The 23,191-nt window shown below is 37.8% G+C and overlaps 1 protein-coding gene across 3 annotated transcripts in view; it reads left to right on the top strand.

Moving 5' to 3' along the window:
* The window catches only part of HLCS (holocarboxylase synthetase), an 83,622-nt gene that overhangs the window by 3,045 nt on the left and 57,386 nt on the right, over positions 1-23,191 (top strand). For 2 of the 3 annotated variants that reach the window (XR_004255611.1, XM_032219483.1), the window contains exons 2-6: positions 6,726-6,878; positions 8,792-8,954; positions 11,135-12,093; positions 13,718-13,897; positions 20,552-20,823. Coding sequence is in view for 2 of the 3 variants with exons in the window: in XM_032219483.1 (XP_032075374.1) it covers positions 6,726-6,878; positions 8,792-8,954; positions 11,135-12,093; positions 13,718-13,897; positions 20,552-20,823 (1,727 nt within the window). In the remaining variant the exon portion in view is untranslated. Of the gene's footprint in view, positions 1-6,725; positions 6,879-8,791; positions 8,955-11,134; positions 12,094-13,717; positions 13,898-15,988; positions 16,115-20,551; positions 20,824-23,191 lie in introns of those variants that run through there. The other variant, XM_032219484.1, reaches the window with a different exon arrangement.

Raw genomic sequence — 23,191 nt, 5'->3', positions numbered from 1 at the left:
AAAAGTAGCTCAATAAAGCAATAAAATATTGTGATTCAATGTACTAATAATAATGTAGCTAAAAGCCAAGAATAAATTGTAGAGTTACCAGAGTATTAGATTAATTCTAATAAATTGTGTAAGTTTGAAGAGTTCAGGGATATATTAAGGTTACCTGTTCTGTCCAAAACCTCTACAATATATACGGATGCAGACTTAGCTGTCTGCCACAACTAACGAGGGAGATAAGCAACCCCGTGGCTGGGACCCCAGAAAGCTATCTCTATGAAACATGGCTTGAACTCACAAAATTCTCCCAATCATTCTCTACGGCTGGATCAGTAAATTATTGTTTCCTGAAAAATTCCCCTCCCGTCGCTCCACCTATAAGCTCTCAGGGAGGGGCCAATCAGTAGCCGCCTGTTCCTATTTCCTTCTGTGACCCTTTTTCCAAAGCTGCTCCCTCCTCGCAGCCCTACGTATACATACATCAGGGACAGCCTCCCTCTGTTCTTCTTCACTGTTCCCTGACTCAGACACCACCTGGTGGCCAACAGGCCTTTCTAGTCCCTGCTGTGACTCTGAACACCCCCCAGAGTCTTCCTCAGCCTCTAGAGCAGTCCCATAGTGTTCATCGCTGTTAGATTCCACCAACAATTCAGCCGGCGACTGTTCGGCCACAACACTATCCCTCACCGCAGGGCCCTTCCCCCGGATCTGACGCTCAGGGTGTGGCCTAGATGGGAATTGATCATGGAAGGCCTGCACCAAAGGAGGTGCGTGCACAGAGGTTGCATCCTCCCAGGTAAAATCCTCCGGCCCATATCCCTTCCATTCAATCAGGTATTGGAACCGTCTTTCAGCCATCGGGAATCCCGGATACTGGCAACTTCGTACTTGGGCGGCTCCTCATCGACACAAGGTTCTGCCTGGGGATGATCTGGTTGGCAAAGAAGAGAAGCCGGCCGTTCAGGAACAAGGAGAGATCGATGAAAGACCAGATAGATTCACATTGAATGTGGCAATGTCAGGTGATAGGCGACTGGATTGATGACTGCTTCAACAGGAAACGTGCCAAGGTAATGATGGTCTAACTTCTTGATCGGCCAGTCTGACGGAAGGTGTCTAGTGGACAGCCACACTTGATCCCCCACAGTCAATGCTGGCGTTGCATGCCGAGACTTGTCTGTGACTCTCTTATAGTACTCCTTGGCTTTATCTAGATATTGTCGCACCAGCTTAGCTGCGGGGACCGGTGAATTGATTGGTGTGAGGGGAAAGAACCGAGGATGATACCTTACATTGGCCAAAAAGGGTGTCATTTCCGTGGATGTGTGCTGTGAGGTATTGAACGCAAACTCCGCCACTGCCAGGTAATCCACCCAATCATTTTGCTGCTGATTCACAAAACACCTCAGGTACTGCTCCAAGATCCTGCTCACTTTCTCCATTCCTCCGTCGGTTTCTGGATGGTGCGCCGAGGACAAGCAGATTTTTACATCCAAGGCATTCATCGGCCCTTTCCAAAACTGGGCTGTAAATTGTGCTCCCCTGTCCAACATGACCCTGTCAGGCCGTACAGCCTGAAAACATGTTGGATAAACGTGGGTGGCGCGGCCTGTCGGTAATCCCCGACACGTGATAAAATGTGCCATCTTCGTCAGTATGTCTACCACTACAAACACCGTGGTAAATTCAGAAGACGGAGGCAATTCCGTCAAGAAGTCCATAGAAATGGCCTCCCAGGGTCTCTTCAGTGTTGGCAATGGCTGGAGCAGCCCTGGAGGGGGGGGGGAAGGCTCCCATCGCTGACTTGACCTACCAACACCATACACAAGACATGACATAATATTGTACATCATGCCGTAATCAGGGCCACCAGAAAGTACGGGAGACCAGGTTCAAGGTCTTGAAGAGGCCAAAGTGCCCCACCGCAGGATTATCATGGCACTGGGATAGAATAAGTCCCTGAAGTGGCCCCACTGGCACGTAGAGTCTGTCTCGATACCACAAGAGTTAATCGGTGAATGCCCATGGGGAGGCAGGCCCCATCTCTGCCTTCCATTTTTCCACCCAATCATCATGCCACTGGGCTTTCCGTATCTGAGGCCCTACGTCCACAGGCTCATGAACCACGGAGAAGGACTCTACAGGCAAAACTGTCTGGGGTGGAATCTGGTCTTTGGTACAAGAATACTTGGATTTCCGCAAGAGTGCATCTGCCCTTTGGTTGCGCGCACTGGGGATGTATGTCATGCGGAAATTAAACCGTGCAAAGAAGAGGGACCACCGAATCTGGTGCTGGTTCAATTTTCCTGCGGTCTTGCAAAATTCCAAATTTCTATGGTCCATCTGGACTTCAATTTGATGTCTGGCCCCCTCTAAATGATGCCTCCATGCCTCAAACGCCACCTTAATGGCTAGTAACTCCTTCTCCCAAATGGTATAATTGTGCTCAGAAGAATTGAGTTTCCGCAAATAAGTGCAAGGGAAGAGGGTACTGCTGGAGGGGTGACCCTGAAGTAATACCGCTCCAACAGTGATATTTGATATATCCGCCTCCACTACAAATGGACAGTGTGGGTCAGGATGCTTCAAGACGGACTCTTTCATGAAGGCCTGCTTCAAGGCCTGGAACGCTTGTTGCTCAGGGGCACTCCAGTGAAACAGAACTTTCTTCTGAAGGAGCTGTATGAGGGGTGCAGTCAGGAAAGCAAAGCCGGGGATAAAGGTCCGATAATAGTTGGCAAACCTGAGGAGTCACTGGACATCCTTCGTTCTCCGAGGAGGTTGCCAATTATGCAGACTCTACCTTGCCCGGCTCCATCGCAATGCCTTCAGGAGAGATACGATGCCCCAGGAACTCGATGGTGGACTACCAAAACTGGCACCTCCAGTTTTGCATACAAGCGCTTCTCACAGAGCCATTGTAGGACCAGGCGTAGGTGCTGCCGATGACTCTCCCAGGAGGATGAGTAAATTAGAATGTCATCTAGATAAATAACAACAAACTGGTCGAAAAGGTCCCAGAAGATGTCATTCATAAAATGTTGGAAGACTGCAGGGGCATTGGTCAGCCCAAAAGGCATGACTGTATACACAAAATGCCTGTACCTGGTGCCGAATGCTGTCTTCCATTCATCCCTGGGCCGGATCTGGACAACATTATAGGCTCCACGCAGATCCAATTTTGTGAAAACTATAGCCTCTCTGAGCCGCTCCAACAGTTTAGGAATAAGGGGCAGAGGATATCAATTGTGCACCGTGATAGAATTAAGTTTACGGTAGTCACAACATAGTCTCAAATCTCCGGTCTTCTTTTTGATGAACAAGACTGGGGCAAACAGTGGCAAAGACGAGAGTCAGATAAAACCCCTAGCTAGGTTTTTGTCCAAAAAGTCCCAAATCCGACATCGAATACAAATGACCCACAGGAAGCGGTGCGTCCGGAATCAAATTGATGGGGCAATCATATGGACGGTGCAGTGGCAATTGGTCTACTTCTTGTTCACTGAACATGTCTGCAAAATCTGCTATGTCGGAAGGTGAGGACATCCCAGGTGGACTCAGCAACTGGCCTGCACAAACTTGACAGGTGTGGTCCACACATTGCAAGACTGGAAAAGTGACAAGGTTCTGGGACCAGTAGATCTGTGGCTCATGCGCCCGCAGCCAAGACCACAGGGAAATGCAGGCCAGAGGTAATGTATAACTGGATAGCTTCCTCATGAGCCCTGATGACCAGGCGCAAGGGTTGCGTGGTGGCCTTGATAGGCCCAGACAGAAGCACCTAGCCATCAATGGTCTCCACAAGCATAGGAGGATCTATCGGACACAGGGACTGCATACTTGGTCGCAAACACCTCGTCCATGAAGTTTGTTGTAGCCCTGGAGTCAACCAGAGCATGTGCCGGAATTCCCTGCAGACTACTGGGCAGGACTATTCATGATGCCAGAAGCAGGTGTTGGGGAGGCCCGCAAGTCACTGTCTCTGAGCGTGGCTCTGAATTGGTATGCGCCCAACCCAAGGTCTCCCTTAGATCGGGCTTGGGGTGTTTCCCGACAAAATGTTCTAGGGCTGGAGGGTAGGTCCAGTAACTGATGCCCCTTGACTCTTCTTGGGGGAAAAGGCTGCCATGTGCCCAGATTCCCCACAATAAAAACACAACCCCCCTGAGCGCCATCTGTTTTTCACCGTTATCAACAAGCGGGGTTTGGCTGCACTTAATTCCATGGGCCCCACCCATGGAGTTGGAATCTCATGTATAGCTGGAACTACCCTGTTCTCCTGGGATGTGCGGCGACTTTCCCGCATCTGCAACCGAGCATCAATTCGGAGACACAGATGAACCAGTGTGTTGACATTTGGTGGCCTATCCACACACACCAGCTCATTCTGCAATTCTTCCAACAACCCATTCTAAAATGTGTCCACGAGGGCTGCCTCATTCCAAGCCGAATCCTGGCTAAGTAGCCTAAACTTACTGATGTATTTCTGCAAGGAACGTCGGCCCTGCTTCAGAGTCTTCAGACATCAGGTAGTCTCCGTCTTAATGGGGTCCTCATACATTAACTTGAGGTCACAGGAACCCCTGAAGTCATCCAGCAAAAGGCTAGCCTGGACCAGTAGTGAGGTAGCACAACGAGATACAGACCCGGAGAAATGGCTAATCATAAACCTCACTTTATCTCAGTCAATGGGGAAATCCTCTGCTCACAAGCTGATAAATGGCTGGCATTGTCCCCAAAAAGCCGGAAGCATGGCTTGGTTGCCATCCAATTTATCAGGCACTGCAACTGGGCATTTCCTCCAAGGCGGTGGTGGAGCAGTGTGAACTTGGAGTTGAGCCACTTGGGCAGCCAGCATAGCTACCTGTTGCATGAGCTGCGCATTCTCTGCACGAAGCTGCTCCATTTTAAATTATATTTAAATCTGTTTTAGAGGGCAGGAAACAAACTGTTCTGTCCCAAGCCTCAGACTTGACTGTCTGCCACAACTAAGGAGACGCAGACGCAGACTTGGCTGTCTGCCACAACTAAGGAGGGAGATAAGCAACCCCTTGGCTGGGAGTCCAGAAAGCTCTCTATGAAACAAAGTTTGAACTCACAAAATTCTCCCAATCTTTCTCTACGGCTGGATCAGTAAATTGTTGTTTCCTGCAAAATTCCCCTCCCGTTGCCCCACCTATAAGCTCTCCGGGAGGGGCCAATCAGTAGCCGCCTGTTCCTATTTCCTTCTGTGACTCTTTTTCCAAAGCTGCTCCCTCCTCCTCACAGCCCTACACATATGTGCCTCAGGGACAGCTTCCCTCTGTTCTTTCTCACTGCTCCCTGATTCAGATGTCACCTGTTGGCCAACAGGCCTCTTTAGTCCCTGCTGTGACTCCGAACACCCCCCAGAGTCTTCCTCAGCCTCCAGGGCAGTCCCATAGTGTTCATCGCTGTCAGATTCCACCAACAGTTCAGCCGGCCGCTGTTGGGCCACAACATTACCATCTTTAATACATTTAGATTGAGAAAAGGATTAAAACAAAATCTAGAGGATTAGAAATTCCTGTTCCTACTTTAAATGTGTCTTTTTTTCTGCCCCAATTTTTTTTTTTCATCTTCATGTTTTTCTTGCTCGTGTGATTTATTTTCCATCTTAGGTTATATCGTTGGCTTAATGTTTGTATCACATGGTTGCAAAATCACTGCACTCACTTAATTCTTAAAGCAAAGCTATTGATGAATGGTTTAACCAAGTTTTGTTTGTTTGTTGCCACTTTGTCTCTGACTCTAACACTGATTAGGGCTGAAAGGGAGTGACCAACCTAAGGTCCCTCTAGTGGCATTCATGTTAATGGAGACCTAGAAATTGGATCTTCCCATACTTAGTCCAGTCAGCAGTCATCTCTTCCCCAAAAGACTAAATAATTTATGTTCCCACAAAGGTACTATTTTATTTTAATTATTTCAAAAGCAGCAAAAGTCTTAATATTTCAAATTTGAATTTTTTTAAAAAATAAGTTAAATTCTTATCCAAATTTTTGCTGTTCACTTTATGTATTTTAAATTCCTTAGGATAATTAATTATTTGCTTTATTATAGGATGAAGAATCACTCATTAGATAGCTTTTCCTGAACTGTTGCTCAGAAGTTCTTTTTTAGCTTTAAATTGTCATTTGATAAAATTAGAAGAATAAGAAATCGGAGACTTGTATGTTTTTAAGGACATGTTTGATAAGCATCTGTGAAACAGATAATGTTCAGAAGTAAATCACACTGTAGTTCATTAGGTTTTACTCCCTAGTTAGTAGATACACTTTTATTTGCAACCAAGTCTTTATTTCTAAGTAAACAGGAATTATTTAAAATTAGAAATATTTTAGAGAAATAGTGGTAAAGGAAATGAAAGGGTTGCTACAAAGATGTGTAATCTACCCCAAACTATATTGGTAGTATTAATATTGAACTATTTCACACTGTTATTTGGCAGTGGCAAAACAGAAAACATCTATCTGGTATACTTAAATATTGACCATTCAGAATGGGTTTGATTTTAACATTTTCCTTGCATATGAAATCTATTCTTGATTAAAATTGATTCTCATCTTTCTAAGGTCAGCATTTAAACTGCTATAAAAGATGTCTTCCTGAATAGATACTTCAGGAATAGGACAAGATCCAGATTTTGTAAAGTATAATACACGTTGCATTTTTCTAAAATTATATAGTTGATTTAAGCCACCTTTTTTTCTTTTCAGTCCCTTGATGATTTAAACAAATGGACATTATTTATTGTATCACATTTTAATTATTTGGAACAAGTAGTTGAAGATGAACATATTACATTTGTAACTGAAGGTATTTTCATTCAAACAAGTAGTTCACAAGCTATAACTTGCTCAGCAAATAAGGTACGTTTTCTTTAAAATACTTTTGCTAATAAGTTTTTAAACTACTGTATTTTTCACTCCATACGATGCTCCAGACCATAAGCTTTTGGGGAGGAAAAAAAAGAAAACAAAAAAAATGTTTTGTTTCAACTACAAAAATCATGCACGGCTTTGTCTACACCTTTTATGACTTATCTTCGATTGCCTCTTGTAATATGGTGTTATACAGAATAAGAGCTGGAAGGGACCTTGGAGATCTTCTAGTCCAACCCCCTGCTCAGGCAGGAAATGCTATATTGTTTCACTCAAAAGTTCTTGAAGCTACGGAAGAAATTTCCCGTAGGTGAGATTGTCCCTACAATGGATTTTTTCTTATGGACCAGGGTCTATTCTGTTACTGCTGCCACCGCTCACCACCACTGCTCTCTGCTTATCTTTTTTTTTTTTTAAATATATTTTATTCATTTTTCACATTCCATTTGCAATCACTTATATACAGGGTATTTACTATAAGAAAAGAAAAAAAAGAAAAAGGGAATAAAACGAACAAATAAAAAGGAAACACAACTCATCATTCACAACCCCACCTAACCCTTCCATCCTCCATACACCCCATCTACCCCCTCCAACTTTCCTTTCTCCCTCTAACACTCCCCTCCTACTTCCCTTTCCCCACAAACCTTTCTCCCCTTACTCCCCAGACACCCTCCTTACATTCCCCTTACTCCTTCCTTACTCCTCCCTCTTCTTTCCCTCTACCTCCCTCCTTGGTGTATGCCTTTATTCGAGTGTTGTTTGATCTGATAAAAGTAAAAGGAACCAAGGGAAAAAAAAAATTAAAAGAAAGAAAAAACCACCGTATATAAATACATTCTTATTCTTATTAAGACTATTTTAACACCCCCCCACCCCACCCCACAAATCCCCATCCCCAATCCTCCCGACTTCCCAGGGCCCACACCTGGCACTACCTTCTGTCTAAAATATCTTGTATACATATGGATTAAAAAGTAAAAGTAATATGTCAAAAGAAAGAAAAACAGAAAAAAAAAGAAGAGAGAAAAAAAAAAGAGAAAAGAAAAAAGAAGAAAAAAAGAAAAAGAAACCACTCTTTGTGTTGATCTCAGCCCCCCATCTTTATCTATGCTTAAATAGTATAAATCATTCTATCTATATTTTATTCTCGTCTACTGCTCTCTGCTTATCACCACCACCTATCAGCAATTGGATCAGCCTCCAGGAATACTGCCGATCAGCTGTTCCAGGCGGCAGGGATCGCCATCATCTGGAATAGCTGATTGGTGGTATTCCAGGTGGTTGATCTAACCGCCAATAGGCAGCAGCGCCAATAGGCTGTTCACCGCCACTGTCTGTCACTGCCGCCACACTAATTCCTTCCGCCGCGGCCCGGTCTGTGATGCAATATTCACTCCATAAGATGCACAGACATTTCCACTGAAATGGAAGGGGGGGGGAGTGCGTAATTTGGTAATTTGAAGTACTGACTTTTGTTTTTTATAGCCAGTTCCTTAAATGGAAGGTAATGTGTCTAAATTATAACTATTCCCCAGTTCAAAAATATCCAGGATCTCCATAAAAACTTTATAATAGCTTTTTGCATAGCTTTTATATAAGATGAGTTAAGCCTCCATTATAAATTTAAAGGTCTGTTAATTCCTAATCCCATATTTCCTTCTTTGTTCTTTATTTTTTAATTTATCATGATCAATATTAATTTGAATTTATTATTCTTCCCATTGGTTTTTCATTAACCATGGATATATAGAACATGACTTGGTAGATGTATTTATCTCTTTTAACTTAATTTAGAAACTACATTAATGGTAGGAATATTAACTTAATTTTACAATGCATTTCAATATTCTAACTGTACATGCTTTAATGTCAAAATTATTCTGTGAATCTTTCTTCAGATTGTGAAATGGTCAGATTTTTGTTCTCCTTTGGCCTTTAAAACTGGAAAGCCTTACATATTATTTGCTGAAGCCAGCATAGATAATTTTAGTAGCCTTGGGATAGCATTCTTGGAAAACAGACTCCAAATGGATAATGGAATGGTGCCTCAAAAAATTGTCTGTAAGTACACCCATTTGCCTATCTTCAACAAAAGTATATATTTAAATGGCATATAAACTATTCTCAAATTCAAAGCTTCATCATTCTTTGCAAATTCATCTTTGATGCCTGTCAATTAGAAGTCCATCTGATGGTATCCTCTTCTCACCCTCACCCTCCCCTCCAGAAATTTGCAATAGGCATGGAAAGTATAGAAAAAAGACCATTTGTGTAACACTGAATTCATTATGACTAATATTTATCATATGTATGTGGTTATGCATTTAAGACTTAGTCTTGACTGCTATTGCTCTGGAATATGTGACCACCTTCAGCAGAATTTGCCTGTGACATGATTCTTCATCATCCCAGGGGGAACATACCAACCAAATAATGGGATTAACTTTTGATTTGGAATTTGAATTTTTTAGCTATATCATAATATATATTAGGTTGTGGAGTGCTTCTTAAACAAAAAGCACTGCTTAATAAAAAGTGTCTTTGCCAGTTGCTGGTCCAGAAGGTCTCCTCCTGCCAAATTTATGAAGCACACTTAAATGATGCCTAATTCCAGGATCAAATATGCTTACTTTCCATGCTCCTTTTGACTTGTACAATGATTGAAGGCAGCGTAACATAGGTTGACGTTTTTCTTTACTGTTTCTTCCTTGAGTTGCAGTATACCCACTTTAGTATGGGTGGGTGTTTGCTCATTTCTCCCGAGTTATTATCCCCTGTGAACAGACTTGAGTGGGGATAATTGTACCTGATCTTTCAATTTATAGATTATTAATGGAGGGGAGTATGTTAACTGAGTGAAGATACAGCACCACAGTCTCCTCGTTGAACTAGGAAAGAAACTCTGCCTCCAAATAAGGTCATTCCATACCTGATGCAGGGCCATATTTTCTACAGTGCCAGTTGATAATACTGCTTGATGCGGAGCAGGCATATGAATGAAATCCAGTCTTTTCCCAGTTGTTCAACTCTTGAATAATAAAATCTGGCCTAGAAACCCCTTTTTCTGTCTCCACCCTTCTGATTACTTCTTTGCTTCATCTACTCGTGTTTTTTTTAAGGGTGGGATATTTACAATTGTCAAACTTGAAATGATTTGTCCTTAATTTGTTGAGTTCACAAAATATATTAAGTCAAAACCAAACAAATCAGGTAATGTGATGGTATGGTTCAAGTTTTGGATTTGAGCCTGGGAAGATTCAGATTCAAATCTGTCCACAGTTATAATGTTTTGGGCTAGTTGCTCTCTCTTAGCCAACCTATCTTATAGGATTGTTATGGGAAAAATGGAGAAAGGAGTGCTAAATACATCTTCAGCTCCCAGAGGAAAGACAAGATATAACACGACAAGAGCCGAGGTGGCGCAGTGGTTAAATGCAGCACTGCAGGCTATTTCAGCTGACTGCAGTTCTGCAGTTCGGCTGTTCAAATCTCACCGGCTCAGGGTTGACTCAGCCTTCCATCCTTCCGAGGTGGGTAAAATGAGGACCTGGATTGTTGTTGGGGGGCAATATGCTGACTCTGTAAACCGCTTAGAGAGGGCTGAAAGCCCTATGAAGCGGTATATAAGTCTAACTGCTATTGCTATATAAAATAATCAATTAAACATAATTATGGGACAAAAAGCAGTATATAACCCCAGTCTATTTGTAAATAAATAACATAATTTTATGAAACATTTTATCTAAGCCTAGAGTGCAGATAAAACAATTGATCAGGAATATAAAATTTCAGAGAACTCCAGAACGTTCCATCTCTCTTAGGACCATACTAAACATCTCTCTAAATCATCTTTTTCTGGAAGCACCAGTGATTTCCAGAAATAAATCATCCACCCCAGATAACTCCTGGTCTACCCTGAACAACTTCAATTTCAGATAAATTTAGGAATATATCTGCTGAATAGGAGAGTTCAGAGTTTTAGTATGTCCCATTCATAAATTGAGGGATGTGATACATTCATATCTCTGCATAATTCAAAGGAGAAAAAAATTAACTAAATTAAACATTTGCAGAAATGTAATGTTAAGTTACATTACAAGCATGCAAGAAGTAAAATGCACTCAGGTCTACACAATGTATTTTAAGATTGGATTATCAGTTGAAATTTATATTGAAGGCAGAATTATTTCGTGCTGCTATGTTTGTATGTTTTGTTTAACAACTTACTTAACATGTATTAGCTGTGAACCTGAAGAAATCGGCCTTGAAAGAATTAAAACTGGCTCCAGGTACCAAAGAGGAGGAGAAGTCTGGTCATATACAGACTAGTGAACTGCCACAAGACTCACTTTTTGAAAATATTGATAAATCTCAGGTGGAAACTGCTGAATTTACAGGAAGTGGTGATCAAGAAATGCACCAAGAGAAATGCAGACTGCAGAAAACAAATGGATATCATGAGGAATCTGAGCAATTATCTGAAAAGGAAGGAGATGCTTCAGAACATCATCACCTACATCTTTCAAGCTGCCATGAATGTTTGGAACTGGAGAACAGTACAATTGAGTCAGTTAAATTTGCCTCAGCAGAAAACATCCCAGAACTTCCGGATGATTATAGTGGCAGTGTAGAAGAAGTTAGTGGTGACTATATAACAGGAAATATGCAAAGAGTAAACTTGACTGGAAAGCCTCCTAATATTTTAATTTATCTTGGGTCTGATTCTAAAAAAATAAAATTTGAAGAAATAAAATCAATCATCATGGATTGTGTTGATATTAATGCTTACACCATCTACCAGTTGTTAGAGAAACAAGTTCTGACTGTTCCTTGGGTTGACAATGCATTGCTTCTGATCATTGCTGAATCAGAACCCATTTCAGATGCTGTGTCTAAACAATTTCTAGCTTTCATGTCAAAAGGTGGGAAGATTTTGGGACTTTCTGCCTCTTTCACATTTGGTGGTGTAAAACTAAAGAGTAAGAATGAAATAATGGACACTATACGAACAGTAGTTTTTTCAAAAGATAACAATGAAATTAAATTAAATGCTCTTGCTAGTGGAAAAATTTTTGAAGTGGACATTTCAGAAAAACTTAATCCCATAAAGCCACTTGGTTATTTTGATGGTCCAGATAAAGATATGATGATTGTTCATTTATCATATGGAAATAATGGAGGAGAAGCAATTCTTTCTCAGGTACAGTATAAACAAGTTCTATTTTGTTTGTTATTTTTCAGATATTTCTTAAATAATGCTGTTTGCAGAATGGTGGTAAATGGTAGGCACAACGTTGGGTAACAGCCTATGCAAGCTAGTGTTAAATATTAGAAATTTGGTGAACAATGGTTTGTATTCAAAGTACCTTTCCATAAATCAAAAGCACTTCATTGTTTCAAAATAAATGAGAAACATGTCACTGACCTGTTTGGCTGTGGGTCTTTGTATATCTTGTTATTCTGAAGAGTCCCTTAATTCATGGTGGTAATTTGGAAGTTGAAATAGATTATAATGAGAGGAGAGATTGAAAAGCCTTATCATGTATGTATATATGTATGGAGGGACGGAGAGAGTGAGAGAGAGAGTTCTTTGGAAATTTAAAGTAATTTTAAGGTAAGTGGAAGTCTGTTATAGTGTGTCATTCCCATTTATTATTCTTTCATGGTAGGATTGTATGCTGAATTTTCAGCTGATAAAAAGATGGTATTTCAGTAGCATGATTTAGGTAGTGAATTTTATATAGAGATGGCCTACACTATCCCCATTTTCATGTGACATAATTGATAGAGATCAAACCTCAATATATATTAAAAGGTTTCCATCGATCTATAACTTGAGCCTTATTTTTATCTTGGCCCAAAATTGCGGATAGACTTTGGTACTTTTGTAAAGTATTTTGTTTAATTTTTAGTTTAAATTATACAATGCAGCAAAGAAATCAGTGTGAGGCACATGATGAACAACTTGCTCTGAATAAGGCCAACTGCTGCTAGGAATCCATTTAGAGCCCTACAACTGGGAACACCTAGCTAGTTAAATATATTATTCCAATCATTAACCAGTATGAAAGAAATCTTTATGCAAAATCTTCATCTGGGAAGACAAAAAGGAACAAATGCAGATGACTACTTTGGGAAGAAGACAGCACCATAGGCTCTGGAACCTAACTCCATAATTCTTACAGACAGTTTCTCATTATTTGTAATTTTGTTCTTCCTTGTTTTTCACTAGAATGGAACCTCACAAATAATTAGGACCACTGTAATGTTTTAAGTGGATTCTAGTTAAATTGAGGCAACAGTGTTATTTTTTTTAAACAAAAAACAGTGATGCTATTACTTTTCATAAGATTATTGCTGTTGCTTTTTATATTCCCTCAATGTTCAGATGCAATTCAATTAATAATGTTTTATTAATAGTTTTATTTAGTTATCTTATATACTTGTGGATAAACTGAGAATTTTAGGTGCCAAAATATACTCAAAACATTAGATTAGATTTATCCACTAATATATAAGTTAATACTTTTTAAAGTACCATTATATTCCATATATATTCCTATATAAACCCATCCATAGATAAGACAACTCTGAAATTTTTAATAAAAATATCATAAAAAATTACAGCTAGCTGATCTACAAATGGGGTAATATGTGAGTATATACAATACATTTAATACTTAGTTATTTAATAATTGAAGTGTCACAAAACAAGAAATTGATTTCAAAATAATTCTAAGATATTTGACCAAATAGATAATTATTGATCATAGTTTTATAAAAGTGTTTTCAATAAAAAATATTTTTCTGCCTTGCCTTTATAGGCACATTTGGAAGTGAATATCAAAAGTTTATGTCGACCTAAGGATGACTTCAATCTGCTCAAAATAAGCAACACCAAAAGATATGATGTACTTGTTGAAATCCTGAAGCTATTGGGGTTGAGCTGTGAATTAAGTACTATTCCTTCTTTAACACCCCTCTATCTACTTTCATTTGATAAGGTAGGTTTTAGTTTAAATAAATAAGAACACCAGCAGGGCCCTGCTGGACTGGACCATTGGCCCACCTACTCCAAAGTCTTTTCTCATAATAGCCAACCATCTGCTGAGACACTAGTGTCTCAGCAGATAGCCTTCAAAGTCATCATCAAAGCTAACAGTTGTTGATCCCTAATCATTTCCATGATTTGGTCCAATCCTTGTCCAGACAGCTTCACATCTTGTGGTAGCAAATTCCAAAATTTAATTTGCACGGGGGGAAGCCATTTTATCTTTTCTTACTCTTCCAGTGTTCAATGTCATTTACCCCTGGTTCTATTATTGTGGAAAGGGGAAAATAACTTCTCCTTATCCACTTTATCCACACCATTCACAATTTTGTGTGCCTCAATCATCTCCTTTCTCATTTGTCTCTTCTAAACCAAAAAGCCCCAAATGTCACAACCTTTCTTATAGGGAAACTGCTCCACCCCAGAAGTTGCTATCTTCTGAACTTTCTCTAGCTCCATTGTATCCTTTTTGCAGTAGAGCTTAGAACTGTGTGCAATATTGCAGATACATTTACACCATTGATTTAATATAAGGGCATTATATTATTGGCATTCTTATTTTTAATACCATTATTAAAATTTTTATTATCCTTGATATGTTATTGGCTTTTCTTTCTTTTTTTTCAGTGGATATATACTATGGCAACACTTTCATTGAATTGTTTCCCATTTTCCAAGATAACTTTCTTCATTAGCTTCTATGAGTAGTTGAGATTTTTGGCACCAATGTGCTTTACTTTACCTTTGTTCACATCTGCCATTTTAACCTCCATTCTCCTAATGTGCAGAGATCCCTTTGGAGCTCTTCACAGTTCTTTGTTCTTCTTACCAGTAAGGCTGCCTGAAGCTGCCCAGACCAGAAAACTAGAAAGTGCTAAAAAGAGGAGTTAAGTGTGAGATTTTTAAAAGATTTGTCTGTGTGAGTTTTCTGAAATGTTTTTCTGACTGCAGCTACCTACTGGGCCACCTGTTCCCTAGCAGCCAGCATGTGGAATCAGCCCCTGAGAGGGATGAAAAATTGAACTTAAAATAGGAGCCCCCATGCCTAATGGCACACAGCCTAAAAAGACAAAAAATAGAATTGATCTCCAAACTATATTTAAACTATCAGACAAACCACGGATTAGATTTAAATAGCTTTTATGTGTCTCCTGATATCCTAACTCTCAATTCTATATAACAAAATGAACAAAAACATAGTTGTATGCATATCTGTTTTGCTTCTTTCAATAATCACTCCTTACAACAAAATTATTTATACTATTCATTACTTTTCAATCTGCACCTGTGTATTTTAACAATTACTCCATCCATTTCCCCATCTTTTGTAAACATAGTTAATAAAGATTTGTTTGAAAGAACTATATTGCAGAATACATTTATGAGCTATAGAAGCCATTGTTAATAAGAAGAATTTATTTTTGGAAATTATGAATAAGCAATTTTGTGACACAAATTCCCGAACTATATCATTAAATTGACTTTACATCAGCTGAAACAGATTTTAATCTGTAAAAACATATGCCTGAGTATTTTTGAAAGATGCAGCATTACTTGACTATCCATTTTAAAAAATATTTTATTAGTTTTACATATTTTATGTTATTGTTAAGAAATTTATAATATATATGATTGGAATTTAAGCAGTTCATACACATTCAAAAAGTTATTGTGTTTGTTGAAAACAATTACCACAAGATGGCACTTCTGAGCTGCTTTACAATATAATTCTATGTTGTATATGTATGTTTAAAATAACTAATCTCTGCAATTAGATTTAGTTTTAATATTATTATTATTTAAAAAATAGTATTTAATCAGTCATTGCATTTACAGTTTTGAAAGTTGTAAGTAGCTCAAAATTTTTAGAAAATATTTAAATTAAACAACACTACACGCTATGTTACATAGTCTTAGGGACTTTTCATAATAAATAAAAAGGGTTCTGTAATTAAATGATTGAATCTACAAGAACCTGGAGTTCTAAACTTTTACTCTGAAAAGCCATCTGGGTGTTCACACTTAGTCCTACCTTTTGCTTTAGACTGGTGGTTTGCAGTTTCTATTGCCATCATCTGTCTTCTGGAGGCACCTCACCTAGTGTCCTTCCATAAACCTGGTGTTTGAGAAAGAGATTTCATATCCTTTGCTGCCTATTTGTTATTAAAAAATGAATGAAATGAAATATTTAATAAATGGCACTACACTGCCATGTAATAAAGGCATGTTACTACAAGATTATCATGGAGAGATAAACCAGTATCACCAGAGATTAACAAAATCACAATTTATTCATAAAATTATATGGGAATGAAACTGGAAAGTTTTAGAGCAGATTAGGTCTATATATGTTTTTGAAATAATGTAAAGATGTAGCTTCTAAGGATGGTACCTTATCTTGAGAATCATAATTTGCTCCTGATATTTTTTTAAGATGAGATTAGGATGTTTTTTCCTTGATCTCTGGAAAGTAGATCAGTTGACTGCAAGGTATAAGTATGGCACTGAGCTACTGTAGAGGTTATAGATTATGTTTGACTGAAGCTACTGATTGCTTCCACTTCTGGAAGTGATCTTCTCCAGCTTTGCTCAAGATGGATCTGTTCATTGAAAAAACAAAAATAACAGGATTTTTTAAAAAATATTTTATTATTTTATTTCTTTTCACCAAATTTTCAGACATTGGGATAAATTTCATCAGGAAAAGTGATTAAAAAACAAATGAAAAGAAAGTTGATTAATGTTTAAATTAGTTCTGTATGGAACATGTAAACATGTAATTTGACTGCAAGATGTTGTTAACTGTAGATATGACAATAGGTTGCTTTAAAGTCTCCCAAACTGAGATAGGAAGAATAAAGTTACTTATTTGCCACGTTTTTTAAAACATAACATCCAGTGAAACTTGCCAATAAGAAAAAAACCTAAGTTGTCAGAGCAGATCAAGTGTTTATAACTATTGCCATGCCCCCCAAAAAATCTGAAAGTGAAATACAAAGTAGGAAGAATAGATCAAAGAATGGTTTATACAGGTTTTCAAATTGTGGTTGTTTTGGTACTGTTGATTTAATGGACCATGGAAGGAAGATCTATCTGTTATCCTTGAATACTAATAAATACAAAAATGCATCATTTAAGAGCCATGGTGTTGCAGTGGTTAGAATGCAGTATTGCAGGCTAATTCTGATGACTGCCAGCAGTTGAATTCTCACTGTCTCAAGGTTGACTCAGCCTTCCATCCTTCCAAGGTCGGTAAAATAAGTCCTGGATTATTGGGAGCAACCTGCTGACTCTTTAAACTTCTTAGAGAGGGTCATAAAGTACTTATGAAGTGGTATATAAGTCTAAGTGCTATTGCTACCATATTTATACTGATTTATACCATTTCTGCCCTGAGCTATTATATAAATGATATATGGATAATCCTCACTTAATGATCCTGATTGGGATCAGCAACTTTATTGCTAAGCAATATGGTCACTAAGCAAAAATACCATGTGACTGCTATGCTTACTGACAGCAGTTCCAGCAATCCTACTTGCTATTACTGAGTAACTTCCATGCAGTAGTTATGCAAGGAGCCACTGAAAAACCAAGCTATGGAAAAAGCTACGGGACTGCTTCCACTTCAACCCCTCTTTACCCATCTCTGCCCCATCTTTGCTAGTTTTGCTATCCATTCACCCACTGCTGCCAGCTCAGTGGTGGGTTTTAATACATTTTACTACCAGTTTGCGTGCACTTGCGCACACAAGCGACACTTCTGCACCTGCGCAGAAGCATCCAGGCAGGTGAATGGAGCTACCTGCCACTGCCATTACCAGTTCGCCCAATCTGGGACAAACCAGCAGAAACCCACCTCTGTGCCAGTTGCTCCTGCTGCCGAGCCTTGCATGCCACTACCTTGCCCTTTGCACAGCATGCTATTACCATACCAGAGGTGCCTTTCACATGCTAGCTGAATTCTTTTGCAAAAGAAGGCCCTAACTTGCACGTAAGAGAAGACTCTGCCCCAGCTGCCCTAGTATGAAAGCAGGCAGTTTGGAAGAAGGCCCCAGCTAGTGTAGTAACCTTAACCCTCACCATTATTACACCAGCTAAGGCCTTCTTCCAAACTGCCTGCTTTCATAATGGTAATGGCAATGGCAGGCAGGGCTGGGTAATAGAGTCAGCTGGTGGTAGCAAGTAGCCAGGCTGCCTGAATTCAGGTGGGCTTAAATTTTGTGAACATGACTATGGGAGCAATGCAAGAGCATTGCAACTTTGAGGAGTTGTGTGTTCCTTTCTTCAGCAATGTCATAACTTCAAATAGTTGCTGAACAAATGGGCATTAAACAAGGACTGCCTGTAAACTGAAATAAATAATTTCAACAGACATAAATTTAAGTGTCTTGCCCAGAATATTTTGAAATCAATTAAGTTATCTGTTTTGTTGCTAAGATGTCCAGGTGAAACTTTCTCATATTGTTCTTAAGGTCTCCTAAATGCGAGATCCATTCCATCAGAGTTTACTATATTGTGCAATGCTATTTAGTTTGGCTGAAATGGTTATGGTAATCTTGAACTTATAGAGTGGAATTCTGCAATCTTTGTAACTAAAAGTCAGCTGAAACTGTTAACTGCTAAAATCCAAAATCAAAGTTTCTTTTCAAACATAAGACATAGGCATAGTGCTATTTTATTTTGATTACCCGAGGACAATATAAAATACTGAAAATAAGTTAATAGCAGTTACAGTTTGTTCCAGTAAATCAAATGGAACATATTTCAGTAGGTTTTAAGCATTTCTGTGAAAATGCAACATGTGAAATACTATCATAATACAGTATTTCTATTTCATATTGTGTGTTTTCGGCTTATGACAATGTTTAGCCTTTGCCCTAACCACTTTCTTAAAATAAACTATTTGTTGGTGAGAGCAGCTGCTGAAGAGATTGTTTCCAGATTGCTTTCATAGCACTAACTGACAGAAAGTAAACTAGAGTGTCCCTTAGAAAACCTGAGGATTGCAAATTCACCTGTAACATAGTTGCCCTATATTTCTATCACATGCACATGCCATGTCTTTCATGTTTGAAAAGATGTTTTTAATAAGAGCATAAAACTGAAATAAAACCTAGAAGCAGTTGCAGTTTGACTGTGATAAATGTTGAATGATTTTTCTCTCTTAAAAGTCTAAATATTTTAGAAAAGGTTGGGAATCTCTTAGCCATAGATGTTGCTGAAATGTAGGCTCAGCTTCCCACAATAAATATCCAATAATAAGAAATATTAAGATTTGTAAAAGTAGTAAAATTTGGAAGGACACAGGCTCCTCATCCCTGCTAAGACAGAGTGGGGACAAGTTGAAGTATTATATTTGAGATATAGATATTTATTAAAATCATTGTCCTCTGTGTTGGCTTCTGTTTGTATTAATTTTTATTTTAATTGTGACTTTAATAATAGTGTATCATAAGTGGCAGTGGCAGTAAAATAATATCCATAGTTTGTTATATGTGATAAATAATATACTTATAAATGACATTTACAGCTACCATACCATACCTTAATCACAAACCATGGTCAAAGCATCCATTCCATCCGCCAAATTTTGCAATATAAAATCTCATAAGCTTTTATGCGATCTTGACCATCAATTCGATTGGCGACCACCCGAAGGAGGGCCTTCTCTGTGGCTGCTCCGGCCCTTTGGAACGAACTCCCCGCAGAGATCTGGACCCTCACCTCCCTTTAGGCTTTCCGTAAAGCCGTTAAAACCTGGCTGTTCCAGCAGGCCTGGGGTTGATGAGTTCCCTTCCCCGCTCGAACTGTGTGACTGTTGATTGTTTTTAAATTTTCTCTGTATCCTGTTTGTTGTTTGCCTTGTTTGCATTACCCCCCTCCCCTGGGTTTGTTAGCCGCCCTGAGTCCCTCCGGGAATAGGGCGGCATATAAATGAAATAAACCTATAACCTAATTTTTATTTATTTAATTATATAGAATTTATTTATATAGAATTTAAATGGCTGCCCACTCACTTTCAGAAACTGTAGATGCTTATATTTTAATTTATTTATAAAATTTTAGAACCACCCATTTTTGAGGTACTCAAAGACAGTTATACTCCAGACTTTTTGAATTTAAATCAACATAATAGCAAGATTTTATTTGGAGGTAATATTGGAATACCTTTCAAAACATAAGATGAAGGACAGTGTTAATTTTAATAACATAATTTTTGTCTCCACAAATTAATAATTATTAATTCACCTAAAACATGCAAATCAATATTTTCTCAAACATTTATCATATTTATTTCCATATACAGTATTTACACATATTTTTGATAATATAAAATTCTAAGTAATTAATATCAGTAGAAATTACAAAACCCATTTTAATAATTGGATTATATATTTAAGCCCAGAGGAAGTAAATGGGACATCCTGATTAATCAGGTGGGCCAAATGCTTTCCAAAATGCATTCATATAAAATTAAGCGGAGACATCAAATACTTATTAAGAAGTTATTGTGGATTCACGTCTTTCTAGAGAACAGAAATGAAGTCTTAGTTTTGATATGTGTATTTTATATTGTCTTATAATTTTATTTTATATCAAACAGATTCTCCACAATACTTTTTTAGAATGGCTCAGAAGAAATACAATCACAGAAGGATTAATCACATCCAGCAAGATGTCTCTTAAGTTTGTATCATCTTGCACTGAAAATATGGAAATAACACCTTTGCTCATTCCAGTAGTTACTGATACAGAAGCATTCTCATCTGAAAATTTTAGTTTTGAGAGATATAAACAAAACCTTGGTTCCAGAATCTTGGGGAAAATAGTCTTGTTTTCTGAAGTTACATCAACTACAATGAATCTTCTTGATGGGTAAGAAATTGCAGTAACATTAATTTCACTAAAATTTTGACTGAATTGATCCCTTATCTCTTATATTGTTTTTTAAAATATGTAACATATCAGCCATGTTTTTTCTTTACTGTTTGTATTATACTAGGTTTCTTTGACTTTTTATTAGTATGATTGGATATATTTTTGATTGGTCAAATACAATTAAAATGCTGTAATTATGAATGTGCATTATACAGTTTTCAGGATAAACCATTCCACAATGCAGTCCAACTGATGGACAAGTGAACATTGCGAATATTGCTGTTTTAATATCAAATTTCAGTTTTCTCATACTGTATGTTTGTGTGATTATATTAAAATCATATTAAAGCATATATTTAATTATTTGTTATGCTGAAAGCTGTCCTGAAGTGCATAAGATAATTAGAACACATTTATTTGATTGCTTGGAAATGAAGATCAGAGATTTACTAATTATGCCACCATAGTTTATGGCTGATTATCATCTTGCATTTTGTGTATGGATGAGAGCACAGTTGAATGTTAAATTCAAAGTTGAATTCTCTTAACTCCCTCTATGTCTATAGAAATAACCCATTTATTATTTTGTTTGATATTTGATACAATGGTAAAGATTTTTTTCTACAGATTCTCTAAATCAGTGTTTTTCAACCACTGTGCCGCGGCACACTAGTGTGCCGTGACATAGTGTAAGGTGTGCCGTGGGAAAATTACTTTATATATAGTCAATATAGGCACAGAGTTAATTTTTTTAAACATTTTCTAATGGTGGTGTGCCTCGTGATTTTTTTCATGAAAAAAGTGTGCCTTTGCACAAAAAGGTTGAAAAACACTGCTCTAAATGACCAAGTTAAATAACAAATGCAACATTTTCTTAAATAAAAAATGTCAGTTACTCATAAAGGGGTGGCTGAGGTATGATTAAGATTTTAAAAAGTGCTCATATCATCCATAATTTCAAACTGAAGATTGGCATCTATAAAGTTTTTAAAATGTGGGGGAAAGTCCTAGAAAATAATTAAGGGCTCTAACTCTTAAATACCTGAGGACTAGTTTATAGGGCAGCAGCATCCATAGGAAAATCAGGAAGTCAAATGATGATTGCAGCAGCATGATCAAAGATACGCATGTGTATGCACATACACACAATATGTACATATGATAGCAGCACTTCAACCTAGGTGCTGGGACCCCCATTTTATCTTATTTAGCCCCTCCCCTATGTTGCTGAAAAAAGTTGCGGTGGCATAGTGGTTAGAATGCAGTATTGCAACCTATCTTTGCATTCCATTGCCAGGCGTTTGATCCTGACTGGCTCAAGGTTGACTCAGTCTTTCATACTTCTGAGATCAGTAAAATGAGGATCCAGCTTGTTTAGGGCAATGTGTTGACTCTGTAAACCACTTAGAGAGGTCTGTAAAGCACTGTGAAGTGGTATATAAGTCTAAGTGCTAATGCTAAAAGAGTAATTGAACATAGCACCACAAGAACTGAAGGAAATGGCTTGACAAAACTATTTAGACAATCTGGAGCAGAGCATTACAAATGAAAAATGCAGCAACAAGAAACAGGAAAGTAAATCTATCAAAATCTCTTATAAACCTATTATGCAACCCAAGGTTTTTTTTTTATGTTGTCTAGCTTCATAATGAAATGTCTGCAAAAAGACAACCAAGCACCCCGCAATTCAATCCTGAATTACAAATATTCTCTTCCATTGATATACAGATTTTTACTGTAATGCTGAGATGCAATAGAAGGCTTGATTATTTAATTATCTGCAGCAGAAAAGGCAAGATGCATCAAAACATTGCTGGAATTATTGGTTATTAATAAGTAGGGTGAACAACTGTTTATTTAACTTTTATTGCTAAATGGGTTAATTTTATATATTTACATAAAGCTATCATTCTGTAAAATAGTAACTTTATGGATGCAAGCAACAGTCTTAATATTGATAAAAATATAGAAATTTGTGAAATAATTTTAAAGAGGGTATGTTTGGCTACCTTATTACTTATTTCTACCTATTAAATTGTTTTTATTCAAAATATACTTGGTTAAAATATGTAAGGATAATAATGAATTGGTTGGTAGGTTTCACAGACTCATTGTTTTATATTTATACTATTTTGTTCCTAAGGAATTATTTGCTAAGAAAAAAAAAATTTCTGATTTTTAAAATACATTGCTTTATTATCATGGGAGACTAGAACTTAAAGAAAATAATATACTTTTCAATTTGTTTAAACTAGTTCAAAAGTAACTGATTACTTTATAATCATTAATTAAATTTATCCTAGTCAACTAGTTGAGTCGCTAGCTATGAAACATTCTTGAATGGTATATTCATTTGAATTATCAT

Source organism: Thamnophis elegans, chromosome 6 (genome assembly GCF_009769535.1).
Source record: "Thamnophis elegans isolate rThaEle1 chromosome 6, rThaEle1.pri, whole genome shotgun sequence".
Classification (NCBI taxonomy): domain Eukaryota; kingdom Metazoa; phylum Chordata; class Lepidosauria; order Squamata; family Colubridae; genus Thamnophis; species Thamnophis elegans.
This window is presented reverse-complemented; position numbering and strand designations above follow the sequence as displayed.